The sequence below is a fragment of the Engystomops pustulosus genome, chromosome 10 (genome assembly GCF_040894005.1).
Source record: "Engystomops pustulosus chromosome 10, aEngPut4.maternal, whole genome shotgun sequence".
Taxonomy (NCBI): Eukaryota; Metazoa; Chordata; class Amphibia; order Anura; family Leptodactylidae; genus Engystomops; species Engystomops pustulosus.
In genome coordinates this window covers 64,882,411-64,903,732 of record NC_092420.1, presented here as the reverse complement: position 1 = coordinate 64,903,732, position 21,322 = coordinate 64,882,411, and the positions used below count along the sequence as shown (strand labels likewise).

The 21,322-nt window shown below is 41.9% G+C and overlaps 1 protein-coding gene across 1 annotated transcript; it reads right to left on the bottom strand.

Moving 5' to 3' along the window:
• Positions 1–2,989: 2,989 nt before the first annotated feature.
• Positions 2,990–14,649, bottom strand: ZNF326 (zinc finger protein 326). Its single transcript, XM_072128551.1, has 10 exons — positions 14,482–14,649; positions 11,383–11,458; positions 9,451–9,856; positions 8,187–8,376; positions 7,311–7,410; positions 6,758–6,905; positions 6,278–6,374; positions 5,836–5,966; positions 4,826–4,921; positions 2,990–3,539 (listed from the first exon to the last, which is right to left on the bottom strand). Exons 2-10 carry the CDS (start codon positions 11,454–11,456, stop codon positions 3,366–3,368), a joined length of 1,416 nt encoding a protein of 471 aa, XP_071984652.1. The 5' UTR covers positions 11,457–11,458; positions 14,482–14,649; the 3' UTR covers positions 2,990–3,365.
• Between the last annotated feature and the right edge of the window lie 6,673 nt (positions 14,650–21,322).

Here is a 21,322-nt window from a genome sequence, read left to right as displayed (position 1 = left end):
CCTCTGGTTTGAAAACTTTTTTGGACTGCCACATACAGGCACTCAATCTATTCCATTTTTATGGAGGGCCACCTACCTGCTCCTCTGGTTTGAAAACTTTTTTGGACTGCCACATACAGGCACTCAATCTATTCCATTTTTATGGAGGGCCACCTACCTGCTCCTCTGGTTTGAAAACTTTTTTGGACTGCCACATACAGGCACTCAATCTATTCCATTTTTATGGAGGGCCACCTACCTGCTCCTCTGGTTTGAAAACTTTTTTGGACTGCCACATACAGGCACTCAATCTATTCCATTTTTATGGAGGGCCACCTACCTGCTCCTCTGGTTTGAAAACTTTTTTGGACTGCCACATACAGGCACTATCCAAATTGAATTGTCTCCATAGCAGCCTCCACACGTTGTCTCCATTGCTACCTCCAAAAGTCGTCCATATAGCTGCCTCCATACATCGTCCCTTTATCAAACGAGGTGTGTCAGGCAGAAATTTGGGTTGTTTTCATGGATTCCACATCAAAGTTGTTAACTTTGTCGCCACCCTGCTGTGTTATCCACAAAATACACTGGCAAACTTTTACCATTTACGGATATTATTTCAGCGCTTCTTGCGCATCTGTTTACATTCCCCTCACCCGCCATATCCTAAACTTATAAGAACGCTACTACACTTGATCTTATACAAAAGGTTCTTAGAAGTGCTGTTTGGGGAGTAGCCTAGAGACAGGGGCTTGGATTGGCGAAAGCTCGCCTGGCAGCGGAGCGCCAGCTCCATGCCAAGAACCAACTAACATAGTTTTAACTGCAGCACCTTTAATCTACTACTAGTTCACTGCCTCCATACATGGCCGCCTTATCAAACGAGCTGTGTCAGGCAGAATTTTGGGTTGTTTTCATGGCTTCCACAACAAACTTGTTAACTTTGTCGCCACCCTGCTGTGTAATCCTCAAAATATACTGGCAAACTTTTACCATTTACGGATATTATTTCAGCGCTTCTTGCGCATCTGTTTACATTCCCCTCACCCGCCATATTCCAAACTTATAAGAACGCTACTACACTTAACTTGGTGCAGGCTGGGACCGAGTCTGACCCTGGGGCTGGTCATATACTGCCGACGCAGAGGATTGCGGGGCCTACCTCGGTCCAGGTGTTTCAGGCCTACTATGCCTCCTCCTCCTCCCACCCCTCCTCCACCTCCTCCTCCTCCGAATTACCATCCGTGGGCATGGCGCCATCAGTCGGTAGCTCTAGGCACAGCAGCAGTGCCGTCGCTAAGCGACAGCAGGCGGTGCTCAAACTGCTGAGCCTAGGCGATAAAAGGCACACCGCCCAAGAGCTATTACAGGGCATTCCACATCAAACTTGTTAACTTTGTCGCCACCGTGCTGTGTAAGCCACAAAATATACTGGAAAACTTTTTTCATTTACGGATATTATTTCAGCGCTTCTTGCGCAGATGTTTACATTCCCCTCACCCGCCATATCCCAAACTTATAAGAACGCTACTACACTTGATCTTATACAAAAGGTTCTTAGAAGTGCTGTTTGGGGAGTAGCCTAGAGACAGGGACTTGGATTGGCGAAAGCTCGCCTGGCAGCGGAGCGCCAGCTCCATGCCAAGATCCAACTAACAGTTTTAACTGCAGCACCTTTAATCTACTACTAGTTCACTGCCTCCATACATGGTGCCCTTATCAAACGAGCTGTGTCAGGCAGAATTTTGGATTGTTTTCATGGCTTCCATGTTAACTTTGTCGCCACCCTGCTGTGTAATCCACAAAATATACTGGCAAACTTTTATCATGTACCGATATTATTTGAGCGCTTCTTGCTCACCTCCTTTGGTTCCTCTCTGAAACCCATTGGTTTGAAGCCTGAGTCCATTTAGGGTATGTTGCCATGACACTCTCTAGCCTGCCGCTGCTGCCGCTGCCTCTGCATGCCGTCCCCTATAGTGTCAGGGTCAATTATTGGATGTTTTAGATGCTATCTAGCCTCATTCGGTCACTCTGTCATGGCCATGCTGTTGCCCATAATTTTGGCATAATGGTGCATTTAAGCAGCCTCAGAGGCATCCATGCATGCTGCCCCTGCTGTTTCCTGTCCATTTCCGTGGTGTTTCCATCCTTTTCTGAGGTTCCCAGGTGTTTGGCCAAGCTTCCCTGTGCAGAGCCTTGGTCCCCTTGAAAAATGCTCGAGTCTCCCATTGACTTCAATGGGGCTCGTTACTCGAAACGAGCACTCGAGCATCGGGAAAAGTTCGTCTCGAATAACGAGTACCCGAGCATTTTAGTGCTCGCTCATCTCTAGTCTGTAGTTGATTGACAGACGGTCCTCAAGTACAAGGTGGCAGTGATGTGAAGAGAGCTGTCAGAACAATAGGACATGGTTCACTGGTATCTGACTTTTCTTAGGCTGCCACAGTTGAGTCTGGTGACAGGTCCTCTAAGAAATTCTGTTCTGCCCCCATGTATCTTATTGAGATGTTTGGACGCCCCTGATTTTTTTTTTTTTTTTTTTTTAAACAAAGGATCCCGAAACCTTGTTACCCATGTCTCCAGCATGTTCAAGAACTGACTGATTTTTGTGATATTTCTTACTGCATTTGGTACATTCCACAGATTATCCCTTCACTGTTACAATTCATGTGATGATATGTGGTAATGATTAATTACAAGTCTTGCATGGGCGCTATGCTTAAAAAACCTTATGATGTGGCCAACAAGATTGAGTTGGCTACATATGGGTTTTTTTCTAAGTGTGACCCACATAGTAACTATTAACGCAAATAAGTCTCATATTGCGAGTTTTAGCTACTCACTAGTTTATCATGAGCTGTGTGATTCCATTCATGAATAATTAAGCTTTATTTACATTTACAAAAAACAAAAGTCCTAGTTCAAAAAAGTAAAGGGCTTTCACATCAACCCCCAAAAAAAAGTATTTGCTGGTTTTATGATTTGACAGGAAAGCTTTAACACCATGAACAGTTCATGAGATTTATTTAGTCATCTGAGACACAAGGCTCTAGGTAGCAAACAAAGTTTACAATGCCACAATATTTGGGTGTCACAAACTACAAGATAAACACTTAACTGTCAAACATACAAATACATTCCAAGACTTCACAGCATTTTCATGATAAAAAAATACAACCTAGAAGACTGAAAATAAAACATAAGATTACCAGATTTAAAAAAAAGCAGGAAAAATATTATCGTCATAAGAGGCAACATAGAAAATAAATTTATATGTTCGCAAATATCAAACTTTAAATGCATTGCCAACAAAGCCAAAAAATTAAAATAGGATGGCATAACAGTTTAAAAAAAAGTGTGGAGGGCTAGGGGGGCTTTAACAGCTAGTTTTCATCAGTAGAGGCAAGAGGGTCTGCAGTGAAGTCTTCTGATGCAACAGCAGCCACAGCCAAATCATCTGAAGTGGTGCCAATTTCATCACCAGTGGCATCACCTGCTGCATCTTCTGCAGATTCTGCTGTGGCTTCCTCCGGCTGAGTCTGAAATGGATTTTCGCCCTTATAAAGGAAAGACAATATCACTTAGAAACTATAGCAAAACTATTCAAAAGCCGAAACCTTATACAAAAGCCATGCAGTCACTAGTCACAGCGACTCGTGTGTTTAAACATTTGCATAATAGACCAAAATGTAGTTAGTCTTCTAATCTGCAGTCTCTTAACCCCTTAATGACCAGGCCCTTTGTTTTTCATTTTTATTTTTCACTCCCCACCTTCAAAGATGTACAACTTTTTTTTATTTTTTTTACTACACACGCAAAGAGCTCTGTAATAGCTTGTTTTCTGCAAACAAATTGCACTTCAAAAGTTCACTGTGCGCCACAAATGACAAGTCTCCATTCTTTGGGTTGGTGCAATCACGGGGGATAACAAGTTTGTATATGTTTTATGATGTTTTCATATATTTACAAACATTAAAACCTCCTGTACATAACATTTTATGCCATCCTCTGGCACTAATAACTTTTTTATACTTTGTTGTACAGAGCTGGGTGTAGTGTCATTTTTTCCAAGTTGATGAAGTTTTCAATGCTACCATTTTTAGGATTTTACGACCTTTTGATTACTATTGAATGTGCCATTTTAAACTTTGGGTGCTATTTTACGTTACAGGGTTAAACATTTTGATAGATCGGCATTTTTGGATGCGACGATCCCTAGTAGGTTTCATTTTTACAGTTTATATTTATATGACTTCTAGAGAAAGGGGAGCATTTAGGAAAAAAAAAATAAATAAAAAAAAAAATAAATAAAAAAATAAATAAATTATACAAAATTCTACGTTACCATTTTTTCAGACCCCCTAGGGTACTTTATCCCTAGGTTGTCTGATTGTTCCTACCATACTACAGTATGGCAGTATATGGGGTTTTTCCTCATTCATTTCAACGCGCAAATCGCACATTATAATGAATGGGTAAAAAAACTAGAGCCTAAGGTCTTCAGAAGACCCGAGGCTGTGGATAACACCCGTAATCTGTAAATGTTTTGCTACTATTAAGGGCGTGTCGTTAAGGGGGCCATGCAGTTGCAGAACCCCAAAGCACTTTGTCTACTAGATGCAGGGAGAATAGTGAATCTGTAAACCTATGCAGAGTTACACTACTAGGGCAGAAACACGTTCAGCTTCTGTTCACAGACCTACTGCTGTCTGGCACGCGTGTCCAAAGACATGCAGTCTTAAAAAACAGCACATGCTCTTTTTTTACAATATAAATTTTAGCAAACATAGCTTAGCAACATTAAACGTGTTAGATACTATTTTCCCCTTCTAAAGTAGCTTACCTTCAAATAGAGTTCATATCTTGCCTTTACAAGAGGGTTATTTAGGATGCTTGTAGCCGTCAAGATGCTTTCCCGTTTAATTTGATCTTTATATGCCTAGAAAAAAAAAAAATTATAATATTTTGCTATATCGTAAAAGCTGAATGCATCTATGCATTGTTCCAAATGGAACCCCTTTTAAAGTTGCTGCAGAATTGACCAATACTGATAGGTGACACCCAGAATTCTATAGAACATTTTCCCTGCAGATTTAATACCACAAGGAATTGATACAGAAAGTATATGGGAAAAGTATAACATTAAGTGGCTGAAGTAGGAATACACCTTTAGTTTGGTTGATAGAGGAAAATAATAACAATAAATAAATCCAGATAGGAAGGAAAAATAAGCGGCACTCACCATTTGCTGTGTAGTATCTTTATTTCAGGTGCATAGTACAGGGAGGAGCGGGACCTGGTCCATCTCCTCCCTGTATTATGCACCTGAAATAAAGATACTACACAGCAAATGGCGAGTGCCGCTTATTTTTCCTTCCTATCTGGATATTGAATGGACTATATATTGCACTAGCAGAGCACCACCATCTGTGTTATAATTAAAGGACTGCACTGCCGGAGTCTGTTACGGTGATTAACATCGCCCTATTATTGGTTGAACTATGACCATTGAAGTTGGATTGTGCCGAGTACTATTTCTTGCTACCAGTTATTAATAAATAAATACTTTATATAGCGCACGCAGATTATGCAACGCTGTACAAAGCATGTCAAATTTGTCCCTGTCCCCATGGGCTCACAATATAAACCTACCAGTATGTTTTGGAGTGTGGGAGGAAACCCACACGAACACAGAGAGAACATACAAAAACTCATTGCAGATGTTGTCCTGGGTGGGACTTGAACCCAGGACTCCAGTGCTGCAAGGCAGAAGTGCTACCCACTCAACCACTAAGGAGAATTGTACAGCTTGATATAATATAAAATAGGCAGAAGGAAGCAAGAAGTACTTACCAGTTTACTCTTTGCATGGTCAGAAGACTTGAGGTGTAGCTGAACAGAGCTATGCAATGCAGGAACATACACACTACAGGCACTGCAATGCACAGTCTCGACTTTCATCATATGATCATCTGGAGTAACCCCTAGAGGCAACAGAAAAATTAAAAAAATGCACATCTACAAACAATATTGCGAGAGCACGCAACAACACTGGGAGTCTACCACTCCCAAATCCACAAAACCAGCATTGTGTAGGGCACTTTAATCTTTCTAGAGCTTCCCATTCTTGTATTCCTATAATAGTCATTTTAAAAGGAAAAGTAGATTTAAATAAGTTTCCCTTTGCTCCATAGTTGTAGGAAGTCACATGCTGCAACAGTTCCCTTCTCTATAAGCTGCTCAGCACCATCCATTTACATTTTTAAAATATAAGTCAAGACTTCAAACTCATTACCTTCCATAATCTCTCTCTCGGGGGCTTTAGCAGCTTCATTCTGCGCAGACACTGCTCTACGAGCGGCTGTTTTCTTGTACTTGTTGACTATGCACTCCTATTAAAATAAAGTAAATATACAAATAACCAAAATGTAGACACAGCAAATAGGGACAGATCACATCTGTTTTTGTTTACAGCCACAGATGACATGAGTAGTGACACACACACGCGCGTGCAATGGGTGCAAATCTTTTCAAAACTGGTTTTCGCTCAGCGCCAGTCATGCAAAAATAACAGATTTAAAACATAGAAGAAACATGAACTGACCCTTATAAAAGCTTGACAAAAAAATCTAGACTAATATTAAATCCATGATTAAAATATATACTTCAGGCACAGTTAGTCATATTGAACCCAAAAGGGTTCTGCTACAAGTAACTTTCACCTCTTAACATGCCAACTATTTGCAGAAAATATGTGCACTAAAGGAATACTTACATGCAAGAACTCCATGACTGGTTTGTCAAATTTAGTTTGTTTCTGAATATGATCCAGCATGTCCTGATGAGCTTGACTTGCCATGTGTTCCTCAATACCTTTATCCTCAAAGGATCTGAACTTGCAGAAAGAACAAGTGAACGCCATTCTGAAAATAAAATTTTAATTAAGGGTTAATAAATCATTTTCATTAAGCCCATTATTGCGGTTTATCAAAAAAGTTTTCACAAAAGTTTGTGATTGTACTACTGTAAATCCTGAGCTTGTTTGTAGTGTGTGGCCCTGCACATTACATACACTAAGTCAAGGACTCAAGTGACAGCTGTTGCGTCTTCACTTTCTACCAAACTGCTGCACATACTATAGTAGGTGTGCTATGTATTGCAAGGAAGTCCCATTCACTTAACTGCACATTGATATAAAATGTAACTGAGCTGTACAATCAGAGTCTTGATAGATTTCCAAAAACACTTTTCGATCCACACGGCTTTTATGATTCTCTCCATGTCAGACTGCATAAAAGGTGTTACAAGTAGTAAAAGCAATAAAGTACCCGTCTCCATATTTTTCACTGTTCTTTTCTCTCCTGCGCCTCTGTTTTTCTCGTCTAGCTTCTGTGCGACGCTTCTCTTCCTCTTCGGGATCAACTGGCTCTGAAAAAACAAGTCATAAAAATAGGATTCAACTAATGCAATTTTCAGCAACTTAATTCCCAACTAAAAATAAGTGTACTACTCAAGGATCAAATATAATAAAATTGAATTTCTGCTGGGGTATAGATTATCACTTCTTAAAGATGTAGCCTATCTGGGGATAAACAGGCTTTACACACACCACTTACTATATACCTAAAGAAAATATTGCCCATATCCCCAAATTGTTCTTTCTGTGGCTACAAGGTACGCACAAAAAAAGTTATATGCAACTGTCCTAGCTAAATGCTAGTGCAGACCTCGTATACCCCACCCCATTACTGACAGGTCTCAATGCTACAACATGCTGCTGTGTAGAACATTGAGAGCGGTGTTACATCATTGGGGACTCCTATGTCACATGACCAGGGTGATTTTACCCAAGGTTCTGTTACATTTGCAAAGTGTACCCCATGTATGCATCAGATCACATGAAATCACAGGATGCCTCTATGGAAGATAAAATACCTCATCCGACATCACCCTGGTCACATTAGACATGGGTAAGTGCAGAAGGGTTGGGACAGCCAGGTAATACAATACAAAGTTGATTTATTGGCATGTAAGAAACAATTTTAGCTAAAGAGGGGCGAGTTAGTTAACAGTTCTGTGGGACCCCGTCAATAGCTGTACTTGTGAAAATATGGTGACCATTGTCTTTAAACATATGGTGAGGAAGCTGTTCAGTGTATACGGTATTATTCCAACTTCTATAAGTTTCATGCAGTTGCTCTTACCTGGTGCTGGGGTACTTTTAGCAACCTGGTTTCCTCCAGCTTTTGTCAACCTTTGCTTTTTGACAAACCCCATTGGTGACCTGAAAGGTGGGCCGATCTTCCTTTTCATTCCTCTTGCCATGCCACCAGCCATAGGCTGCTCCTGCTTAATGTCAAACATTCCAGGTCTGCGAATGCCACGGCCAAATTGCTAAAAATTTGTGCAAAAAACAACATGTTAAACTACTGGCACTATAGTCATTAAAATCAACCCTTTACACATACTACAGAAAATAAATTGAAACGAATGAACCATGCCTCCAACCCCAAAACAAACATAAATAAAACTTAAGACACATTACATGTTTAGCAAATACTTATTAAAGGTGCAATGCATTTTATTAATTGGAGGAATTATTCAAGCAAAAAGCTAAACCTACTGAAAACTAAACACTATTTGGGACCAAAGAGTTAAAATAACTTGGTATTGTGACAGGTTCCCATTATTTCACACTAACAAAGAACTGTGAAGTATTGGTAATGTAAGAGGAAAAAGGGAAGTGAGCACATTCGAGGTATTCAGCAAAAAGCAAAAGGTTCTATACACTTATGTATAGCCATTAGGGCAGGGCCTCCGACTCCTGGTCATGCTGCTTTGTTTAAAAAGCAAATGACCAGTTTCAAGTTTTTCCTATGGGGCAAGTCACAGTTGACCTGCAACAACCACAAGAATCTGACCAGATGTTGTGCGATTATTTTTCTTTTTAAGTATTCATTTTTTGCTATGCTTACCAAAATACTTATAATATGATCTATAGATCCCTAAAAGTTACTGGGCAGCTACAAAGCTCAAAGCTTAGACAAGGGGGGAGGGGTGGTTCCACAGCAAAAATGGGACTCAACCAGCTGTATGAACCAACTCTAAAATTAAGATACATTAGACTAATACATTGCACCTTTAACCTACACAGAACTTCAAAAAGGTCTTTGTATAACCTTTTGCAATTTGTTTCATCCTTTATGGATTACTCCATTAAGGTCAAGGAAGCTTGAATTTCCTTGAAAACAGATAGGACATGCTATATTAATACTTAATTTTTTTTCTTTCACATAGAAAGAATTTGGCAAATATGGGCAAGTTTCTAGACAAACCTTTAAAGTATTACTTCTTTAAAAGTCAGCTCCAAACCTCCAAGAAATATGGACAACATGCCATTTTAAAGTTCTGGTCTTCAAATAATGTAAAGTGACTATCAAAAAGAATCTGAGAAGATTCTGTACTTACTCCTCCTCTGCCACGGCCTCTGCCTGCTGCCGATCCTCCAAAAGCATCATTGCTTCTGCCGCCATATGCACCGTCGGGGTAAGCAGGCATTCCTCTTCCCCGAGAGCCTACTGTTGCAGGCTTCATATAGGGTGAAGAAAAACCACTGTAGGAAGAGTAATTCTCTCTTCCTCTGTCCTCCATAAACCCAGTCCTCACTTTTGGTCGTGTGAAAGACGGATCCCAGCTAGACCCGCCCTGGTTTCTACCGTCATAAGATTCAACGGTATTCCGGTATGGGGTTTGATATCGGTCATCATAACTATTTCCGTAGCCTTGTTCGGATTCATTATAACCGTAGCCAGATCTGTACAGATCTCGCCCACCCACAGAAGACCTGGAGTCATATGACTCATAAGGTCCATACCTGGAAGAATTGACGTGAGGAGAAAAATAGAGGTAAGCTTTCCAGAAAAATACAACATCAAGCAAGCATCAGTTGACATTTATCAACTTTACATTAAATTTCACACAATAATCGACTAACCTAATATCTTACAGTTCAGTAGTTAAATAATGGCAAAGTTATTTGAGGCCATTAATATTTGCCTGTTACCACATGCGTTCAGCCCAGGCACTGCTATAAAGATCAGCAATATGAATAGCATGTGCAGATTTAACACCTGAGCCATTGCTGCATCTTCAAAAGAATAGTAATGGACTTAGTTTCAGATATTAGATTAGTTTGCATTCCATCAATGCAGAACACTAATTGTTCATTAGTTTTCCCCAATAGGGATGACACACTTTACAAGTGATTAACTCTTAGGGTTTTAATCGGAAACGGAGCCAAATGTTCAGCAATTTTCCAGTATAATAAAAAAAGGGACAGAACTATACTTCACCCAAGAAACTAAATTTTTCATTTAATCAATGTAATTATGTTTATATGCAGCGAACGTTCGATTGGATGAATGATTAGTGACATAACATTCAAGTCTATAGGGAACATGAAAGATCTAGTGGGGTTACTGAATATCTCTAATAATCTTCAGCCACAATTGTACTTTGCATTTGGTTTAAATCTTATGATGGTAAAGAATTAGGGAACAAGATACAGTCTTACATCTTATTTACAACAAGTTTAGCTCTAGATTCTTCAGATGCTATACGTGCCCAATAGAAATATTATTGGAAATTAATCTATTTGTTAAGATTATTTGGTCTACAAAACCCATAGAGGCTGCTCAGATCATTAGGTTTTACCTGAATTTGGATTATAAAACAAACAAAAAGAAAGGCTACATGCAATAATTGGGGAGTGTGTGCGATTATTTCAGTTTAAAGGACATCTTCCACCAGGATGAAGGGTGGAAACCTGGCATACTGACAGGCTGGTGTGTGCCACCACTAGCAGGGTTATGCAAATGAGCCCAAGAGGCTCTAGGCTCAATTAAGAAGCTAAGATTAGAGCAGATCTTCCGAGTGGTGGCAAGTTCCAGCATGTAAGTGCACAACCCTTAGTAGTGGTGGTAGAGGTTACTTAAACTTAAAACCAAATAAAATTCTTCTGGAGGGGTTTCACTATAGGTGCTTGTGAATAATTGCAGGTGGTTTGGTTGCTTTTATGTTTACCAGCTTGTTATCTATGGGTGACTTGAGAAGGTTGTACTAACACCTACTGGTTCCCTACATGGGTCTACCAACCCCACATTTTGACAGAGGAAAACCTCAACCCGCCAACCAAATAGGAAGACAAGAAGTGGCCAGCTGGGAACCAGTAAGCATCAGTACAAGAGGAAGGACTTCAGAAAAATGAACACCCAAAGTAGCCGAGACATACTGCAAATTAACCCCAATTATCAGGACATGGTTAGAACTAATCATCTGTTCTTTATGGATCTCAAGACAGGAGTAAAACAAAGAACATTTACTAGGCTACACAATATTTACCTCTCATTACTGTTATCCATAGAATAGTTGTCCATACTGGGACCGTAATTTCCATGGCCATAGTCTCTCTCCATGCCTGAAAGAATTAAGAAATGTAAAGCAATCATTCATTGTTAAGTTTTGGCACAACACCCCTTTCCGAAGCATTTGTGACCCATCAAGCAGGTGGCCTCCACTGCTCGGTATCTATGGCATGTCTGTCTATACTGGAAATCACATGATCTGTAATTTTTTTCTCTCATATCCACCTAATAGGTCAAATATAATCTGCGGGGTCCAACTGCTGAACCCCACTTAGGGATGAACTGATGATGAAGCAGCACGTGTTCTCCTGTGTTGTATAGATGAAAAAAATAAATGGTTGGTTTCCTGGGAGGGGGAGGAGCTGCTGCTGTTCATGTAACAGTGAATGTAGCAGGGCTGGAAGCATGCAGAACAGTGAATGCATATTTTTCCTGCACAGAATAGTGAGGTACAAGATCTCCCCTGTTCCCCATCAGTCCGATTGTACAGAAGTTTCTCTGTCTGCTCTTCTCACTGCTCACTACCCCCACCTTGGCAATATCAGCTCTGTACAGATAAGCTATTAACCCTTAGTGCTGACACAGCACAAGCCTAGAATTCATGTATTTCTACCACTTATTACATGTTTCCTGCTCCTCCATTTGATGGAAGCTGCCACCATATACATCCTGTATGTGCTCTGTACTTCACCTCTAGCGAGAGATTTTTGTCATACATTTTCAGAACAGAAAATGCCAGAACTGGAAAAATAAGGACAAGCAGCACAAAGTAGGCATCGCTCGGTTTGTTGTCAAAGGGGAAATCACAGTTTGGTAAAATCACTATAGCTTTACAGTTACGGTTTAAGGTGGTTTATGGACACGTACAGATTAGGTTACTCTTCCTCGCTTCAGTGACTTTTCACCAATTCCTTGCTAACCCATTAAAGGAAACCTACCACTTCTGAAGGTAGGTGTGAGATGTAAACACCGGGCACCAGCCCGCGCCTCCATACGAAGTGCCGGGGGCGTCACGCGTGCACGGCCGTGCGCAGCGCCGAAGCTGCCTCGGGACTGTAAATCAAAATGTGTTTAAACCGCGATATAGCGGTTTAAAATACTCGCTAAGGTAAGCTCCGGCACCAGCTCACCCTGAGCTGGTGCCAGGTGTTTACATCTCACACCTACCTTCAGAAGTGGTAGGTTTCCTTTAAAGGGCATTTTTTTTTTAAACTTCAAAATTTTTTTTTTTTTAATTATCAGTGAATAGTTTAGAACAGGTCCTTGTGCTCACTAACAACTAATCAGTAAACAAAATCACTGAAGCCAAAGCCAGGAAGAGAAAACCTATTTGTATGTGGCCATAAGACAGTGATGGCTAACCTATGACACGGGTGCCAGAGGTGGCACTCAGAGCCCTTTCTGTGGGCACTCAGGCCATCACCAGAGATGACTCCAGGTATCTTCCTGCAGTCCCAGACAGCCCAGGACTTGCTGTGCACAGAGTTATTTTAAAGTGACAGCTCGACCTGGGACTATTTTCTGCTTTATCAATGAAAACTGTGACAGAGAAGAGAGTATAAATCAAATAAAATTTCTGTGTTGGCACTTGGGCACTCAGTCTCTAGAAGGTTTGCCATCAGTGCCATAAGACAATGCGTTCAGGGAAAAATTATCAATGTGAAAATCCACCCTTACATGATGCTCCGTTCCTGGGATCTGTTTTTTTTTTTTTTTTGCTTTTAAAGGGGTGGTCTGACGGGGGAAAAAAAATAAAAAATTGTGCCAGGCTGGGGAGAGCATTTTAAAAAAAATAAAGTAAATAAAAACACCCCCAGGTAATCCCCTCCAACTTTCCTGGTGTCACCTGCCGCAGTCTGTCGTAACCGTAGCGATTGCCGGAAAGTAATCTTTTAACAGCCAAGTTTTGGGGGAAAGTCTCAAACTTATGAAAGGAGCCTCAGGAGCTCCTGGCTCTATTATTCCATTAGGGGAGGAGGCAGGTGGAACAGAGGTGTGAATAACCAGACAAAGCTATAAGGGGCTTCATGAATTAACCAGGAGCCCCTGATGCTCATCTGCCAGATTTTAAAGACAGCCATTAGAAGCAAAAAGAACAGACCCATTTTGGGAGACACACAAGAAAGTGTGCTTGGTTTAGTAGCACTGCATCCATGGAGTAGATTTCCATTAAATGAAATCTGCTATCAAAGTCAAGCATGAGAAGCAAGGAGCACTGGTAAGATTTACCACGTACAGCACCCTTATATACTAGCTATATTTGTTATCCACAGTCTCATTCCTTCAGAATGTAACAATCGGAAGCTGCTGCAGCATGGCCGGGCTCTGATAACACACCAATAGCCTTTCTGACTAATTGCCATCATTTTAAAAGTTGATTTTATAAGAAAAAAAGGCCATGGATAACAATTATAAGATTGCCACAGTCCCAGCACCTGGATCTAAAAGTGTCCCTGGTTTATTAGGATGGCCGATCATCATGGATAAGAGATCTACATGGCGGCAGGGAGGCTCATCATCCGAGGGAACAAAGGATCAAGCAGCCAGACATCAGAGAGCACACACATTACATCTCTGCCCTTTATTTCCGGTTATGGACTGCGATAAATAAGAACCATTTACCATCAAGATTCTGAATCTAATAAAAAAGCTGCTATAAAACAGCCCTAGAGTAACCGCCAGCAGAAACCTGACAATCGGCTGCACAAAACGCAATAGGCCTTGAAGAATCTGTGCGCTAGCGCACCGCGACCGGTCCGTTAGCAGTCGTATGGGGGCAGAGATCGGCCTCACACAACGCGCTAATGGCGCAATCACAAATCTCCGGCGCCGCCATCTTGAGAGGAAAAACCCCGCGCGCCGAGGCCTTCAATAACGGCTGAGGCTTCCGTATAGATCACTACAGGACAGATATGAGCCACTTATAGGGTTCTCCTTACACTACACGGAGGGCACCTGCGGTACCGCAACCAACACACAAGGCGCCAAAGAGAACAAAGGGGCGGCCGCCATGTTAAGTGCCCGGAGCCGCCGCTGAGGTAACACATAGCACCCTATGCTCACCGCAGCCTCTTACCTGCTGATAGAGTGAACGCGGACTACCGGGAGTGACAAGCTGTGATCCGGGCGTCTCCCCTTCCTGCTCGGCTGCTGGTGAAGACACAAATGAAGCCTTCACTTCCTCATCAGAGCTACACAAATGGCCGCTGTAGGGGGGTGACGTCAGCACGAGCTTCCCCGCGATTCGCCGGTTGCCAACCGTCGTCACGTGACACCGCTGGCGGCTCCTCCCTTTCTCCTTTGTCGTTGAGAAATCACATCTGCGCAGGCGCAGTGAGACATATGATGTGTGATGGAGGTCATAGATTGTACTATGTGGAGACAATGGTGTTGCCCCAGCATGTCCGGGGTGTCCACAAAATACTGTACAGGAGATAATTGGGGTCACATCTGTGTTCTTTGGACGCATTCACTCTTGGCGTTTACATTGAGGTTTGAAACGCAATTCAACAGCTGAGGAGAGGAGATTTGCCTAATTACATTGTTTTAACATTAAGGCGGGTGACACACGTGGCGTTTTTGTTGTGATTTTCAACGCGGAAACACGTGCGTTTTTCAAATGTTTGCGTGCGTTTTTTTAAAAACCCAATGTCTGATGTGCGTTGATTGCACGTAGTGATTGTATGCTTTTTAAAACGCAATGAAAGCGCAATGAAAACGTAAGGGAGGAAACAAGAAAACGCCAAGTTGAGACACTTTATGCAAAAATGAATAATGAACCACCCTGTACACATGGGTGATGATCAACAAGGGGAACACATCACTTTGCCTCCACCCTAATGTAAACACCACAAAAGTCACCACGTCCTGGCCTAAAACTAATAATGGCTGCCATGAAGAACTGTACAGGCGGTCCCCTACTTAAGAACACTCGACTTACATACGACCCCTAGTTACAAACGGACCACTGCATATTGGTAATTTACTGTACATTAGCCCTAGGCTACAATAATCAGCTGTAACAGTTATCACAGCTGGCTGTAATGAAGCTTTAGTGTTAATATTGATTCTTATGACAACCCAACATTTTTAAAATCCAAATGTCACAGAGACCAAAAAAGTTCTGCCTGGGGTTACAATGATAAAATATACAGTTCCGACTTACATACAAATTCAACTTAAGAACAAACCTACAGACCCTATCTTGTATGTAACCCGGGGACTGCCTGTATCTTACATGGTCTGAGAACTGACAGATGGCCATAGACATCTGCTTCATTGTTTACAATGAACCACATCCAAACCATTGTTCCTGGAGGCTATCAGCAAACACTTTGGCCGTCCATCTTAAATGACTCATCTTACATGGACTAAGGGCTGTGTCACCGAGTCCTATGTGAGGGGGTTACCACACTGCTGAGGAGGAGATCACTTGCATCATCTATAAATGATACAAGGAGTCCCTGCCAAACAGCAGCATCCACACCGATTATACTACACGCTACTGTTTAGCAGGGAAGAAGGGACTCCTTGGGGAACATGTATCATAGTTTTTCGGCTGCCACTTTTTCAAGTTTCCTGAAGTTGGCCTCCTTTACTCCTTAAGGACCAGGCCCTTTTTCGTTTTCGCATCTTTCGTTTTTACGTATTTTTCACTCCCCACCTTCAAAAATGTATAACTTTTTTATTTTTCCAAGTAAATAGCTCTGTGAGGGCTTGTTTTCTGCGTAACAAATTGCACTTCAGCGTAATGTTATTTATTATTCCATGCCGTATACTGGGAAGCGGAAAAAAAATTCTAAATGCAGTGAAAATGATGAAAAAACGCATTTGCACCATTTCTTGTGAGCTTGGATTGTGCGCCCCAAATGCCATGTCTACTTTATTCTTTAGATTTGGTGCGATCACTGAGATAACAAATTTGTATAGTTTTATAATGTTTTCATACATGTACAAAAATGAAAACCTCCTGTACAAAAAAAAAAATTCTTCATTTTGCCGTCTCCTGGCACTAATAACTTTTTCATACTTTGGTGTACAGAGCTGTGGGTGGTGTAATTTTTTGCGACTTTTGATGATGTTTTCAATGCTTCTATTTTTAGGACTGTGCAACCTTTTGATCACTTATTTAATTTTTTATATCTTTCAAAGTGGCAAAAAAGTTCCATATGCGACTTTGGGCAAAATATTTTCAGTTACTGGGTTAAACGCAGTGAAAAAACGTTATTTTATTTCATAGATATACTGTATGGCAGTATATGGGGATTTTGCATATCATCTAGTACAATGTGAAAATCACACATTGTAATAGATAGCCTAAAACATGATAGCCTCGGATCTTTGTGTAACCCTAGGGCAGTGATGGCGAACCTTTTAGAGCCTGAGTGCCCAAACTTCAACCAGAAGCCACTTATTTATAGCAAAGTGCCATCACAGCAATTTAAGCAGTAATGTATTTCTCCTTGTTCATTGACAACTTTCAATGGTTCAGCCTCCCAAGGACACCAACACAGTTGAAAAGAGGAGGACAAACTCATCTATCATTGTATGAAGATTCTGCAGGCAGATTCTTTGAGTCCTGTCTGGTGAACTTCATGCTGGGGTGATGACCTGGGTGCCCACACAGAGGGCTCCAAGTGCCGCCTCTGGCACCAGTGCCATAGGTTCGCCACCACTGCCTTAGGGTATCATGGCAACGGATAGCCGCTCCCCAATGACGTCACGTGGAGCGACAATCGGAGCCAAGATGGCAGCGTCCACACGCTGAGAAACTCGTTAATGCCACCAGCAGCTTTGCCGGTGGCTATCAAAGGGTTAGCACCTGCAAAAATCGCGTGTGTTAGCGACTGGCGTTTACTTCAGTGTGAAGCAAACGGCAAGTGAGTATAAAGAGGGCTCAGCCCGTGAGCCTGCTTCATACTCCCCCATACGCAACAAGACGTAAGGGTACTTCTTTTGCGCTATGGGGTTAATCATTGCAATGTATCTTCAGTTGTTGCCCTTTGTGATATATGTGATGAGTTGCCTGTTTAGTCTCACTTTTGCAACTTTTTCTTTCAGTGTGCAACTTTTTTGTCCCAAATAGTAGTGGAAGTAAGTCTGGGTCTAGTATGCTCTGTTTTGCGATTTACTGGTGCTTATTTACTAAGGGTTTGTGGGCGCACTGTCGTTGGACTTCCCGACGTTTTCAGGTTTTGCACGGCTGGGACAGGTATTTAACTGGGTATTGTGTCACACGCGATTGGATTTTGGCGCCGCTGCTCTGGCTTTCATGCAACAGAAATTGTGTGGGCGGATTCGGACTGAGCGCGGAATTTCTGTTGAGGGTGCAGTCACACATTCAGTTTTTCAGATGCAGTTTTTGATGCCCAAACCAGGAGTGGAGTGAAAATAGAGGAGGAACAGCACTTCTTAACCTCTTAACGCTCAGCGTCCGATATATCGGACGCTGAGCGCAGTGACTTAGCGCTCAGCATCCGATATATCGGACGCTGAGCTGATGCCGGTTCGGCTCAAGATCTGAGCTGAACCGGCATCGGGAAACACGGGGTGCCGGCTGTGACTGATAGCCGGCACCCCAGTGTAACACCCGCGATCGGAGTTGTCTCCGATCGCGGGTGCTTAGCCCGTTAAATGCCGTGGTTAGCGCGACCGCGGCATCTAACATGCAGCTGGGGGTTCTTTCCCCCACGATCGCCCCTCCGAACCGTTTTCGGGGGGCGCCGATCGTTGCTATAGTAACTCTGGGGTCCGATCTGGACCCCAGAGTTACCTGCAAGAACTGCCAGTAAGATGGCGTCTGTGACGTCATCTTACTGGCACAGTGCCAGCCTATGCAAGTGTATAGGCTGACACTGATAACACTCTGCAATACATCAGTCATTTCAAATGATTTTTAATATTGTGTTGAGGGAGAGTGTTGTGGGCATTTTTGAAAATTGAAGACAGATCTCTCTCCTCTCCTGTTTAGTAAACAGCTGTCAGTGTTAACCCTTTAGTTTCTCTCACTGGCTGTAGTATGCCATAAGCAGTATTTTCAAAGATCAAGCTGAAAGTGAAGAGATTAATCCTCACTACCCAGAGCTGTTAAACCAAACACAGGGAAATTAGACGTGAGCATATGCAGCCTCCGTAGACACAAAACTGTACAGGAATGACGATCTCTATGGGAGGGAGTTTGTTATGCAGCTCTCTAGCCCTACCCCAGTAATACCAGTGTAAAACTACTAGCTTAATGGGAACAAACACTGCACTGCCATAGTACTTCGAACGCCGAACCAAGCTTACAGCTGTCCGGCGTATTCATGAGGGGTCGGTCCAAGGCCCTCCCCTCTACTTTGCTTCTCCCCCAGACTGGAATTTCTTTAGTAAGCAGCTTGGGGTGACAGATCCTCTTAAACCCCTGTTTTCAATGCTTCTATTTTTAGGACTGTATGGCCTTTTGATAACTTTATATTGAATTTTTTATATTTTTCAAAATGGAAAAAAGTACAATTTTTGATTTCTGACTTTTTTTCAGTTACGGGGATAAATGCAGTAAAACAACATTATTATTTTATGGATATCTCTGAGAAATTGCTTCTTCTTGCCTCTTCCATAGAGGGCAGATTTGTGCAGTGTATGACTGATTGTTGTCCTAAGGACAGACTCTCCCACCTCATCTGTAGGTCTCTGCAGTTCATCCAGAGGGATCATGGGCCTCTTGGCTGCATCTTTGATCAGTCTTCTCCTTGTTTGAGATGAAATTTAGGGGGACGGCCGGGTCTTGGTAGATCTGCAGTGGTCTGATACTCCTTCCATATCAATATGACGCTTGCACAGGGCTCCTTGGGAGGTTTTTTTTAAATTTAAATCTGGCTCTAAACTTCTCCACATCCGTATCAGGGACCGGCCTGGTGTGTTCCTTCATGATGCAGAACCCTGAGGTTATCCCAGAGCAGGTGGATTTATACGGAGACTTGATTACACACAAGTGGATTATATTTCTCATCATCAGTCATTTAGGACAATATTGGGTCATTCAGAGATCCTCACTGAGCTTATGGAGTGAGGTTGCTGAATAATATTGCATGCCCCGCTTTTCAGTTTATTATTTTTTATAAAAGTTTAAAATATCAAATAAATTACGTTCCACTTCACAATTGTGTCCCACATGTTGTTGATTCTTCACCAAAATTTTTTTACAATTTTATATCTTTATGTTTGAAGCCTGAAATGTAGCAAAGAGTAGAAAACTTCAAGGGGGCTGAATACTTATGTAAGGCACTGTATTAAGCAATGCAGCAAGAATAAATAGTCAGTGTCTATCCCCTAAAGCAACGGATTGTGGGAGAGAATTCAAAAAGTTCTTTAAGATACAAGACTTGAGTATCAGAGATTATATAAAGGAGGATAGCAGACAGGGAACACAAAAGCGCTCATAGGATAATACTGTTTGGTTCAGGGTATATGACGTGGTTGAAAAGTCGCTTACCTGGGTGCTTAAACATAAGGCACAACTCTCGTATTGGCGTGTAAGGTTATGGTCGAGGTGCAGCCGGTGTCTTTGGGTATTCCAGGGACAAAATGCTAGATTGGCTGGAGTCAGAATGTAGGTGCAGTGAAACCAAGAGCGGGAGGCGCACAACCAGACCGGATAATGGTTCCAAAAAGATTTTCTTTTTATTTAAATTACGGAGGAAACACAACGCGTTTCGGGGATCCGTGGTCCCCTTTTTCAAGTGGATAAGTGATCAGACTCTGGAAGGGTGTGTAGATCACTCCAGTGTGTCACCCCTCCAGAGTCTGATCACTTATCCACTTGAAAAAGGGGTCCACAGATCCCCAAAACGCGTCGTGTTTCCTCCGTAATTGAAATAAAAAGAAAATCTTTTTGGAACCATTATCCGGTCTGGTTGTGCGCCTCCCGCTCTTGGCTTCACTGCACCTAGCGATTATATAAAGGCAGATTAAAACCCCTTCACATGTAGAGCTACAGTCATCTGAGATGGTATAATGAGGATGATGATTATTGTAGATGATTGTAGCTCTGGATGTACTGGAGTATCAGAAATTATATAACAATAGATAAATGATTGCAGCTATGGATGTGACTGGAGTATCAGAGATGATTTAATGGCAAGGATATTACTGCATCTTTGAATGTGCCTTGAGTATCTGAGATGACCTATTACTTTTACAACAACATTGGCTAAGCGTCTTAGATGAAAGCACACTAACTGGCAAATATGTCCTTCTTTGCCTATAGCAACCAATCAGAGATCATATTAATTACCTGTAACAAAATAGAAGCTAGGCTGTGATTGGTTACTGTATGCAATCTGAAGTTTGGCAGTTAGGTTACTAAGCATATTTTGGAAAGCATGTGGTGAAAGTTTCCACTCAAAACAGGTCCTTCTTCCTGCAGCTCCAGGGGACAGTTATGGTCGCTGCTTGTTCACACTCACATACCATTCTGTTCCTGGGGGTTTGGGAGAGGAATCTGTTGGGAGGTGAGTGGGATGTCACAAGGGGCTTTATGGGCTTTGGATATCGATGACATCCTGAGCATTTGGAGAGGAGGCCGAATTCTTTGTTCACCTGAATCATAACGATCATAATATCAAACTAACTTAACATTTAAGGTGGAACTTCATGATTCCTCATCATCCACTCTACCACAAACAATAAATGCCATACCGGTTGATCACATTTTAAAAACGAGAGGAGTATGCTCTACTAGTGGTGCCTTCAAAAAGCAAGCACAGGTATTGAGCCAGCGCTTTTGGGATAGAGGTAACAACAGCAAGAGACTGAACCAAATATTAAGCATATAAATGTGCAAAGGAGACACCATAAGAAAGCCTATTACAATAGCAATAGGAAATCCAACTAGAAAATCAGGTAAGCTCTATAACTAAATCACTCTAAATCTGAAT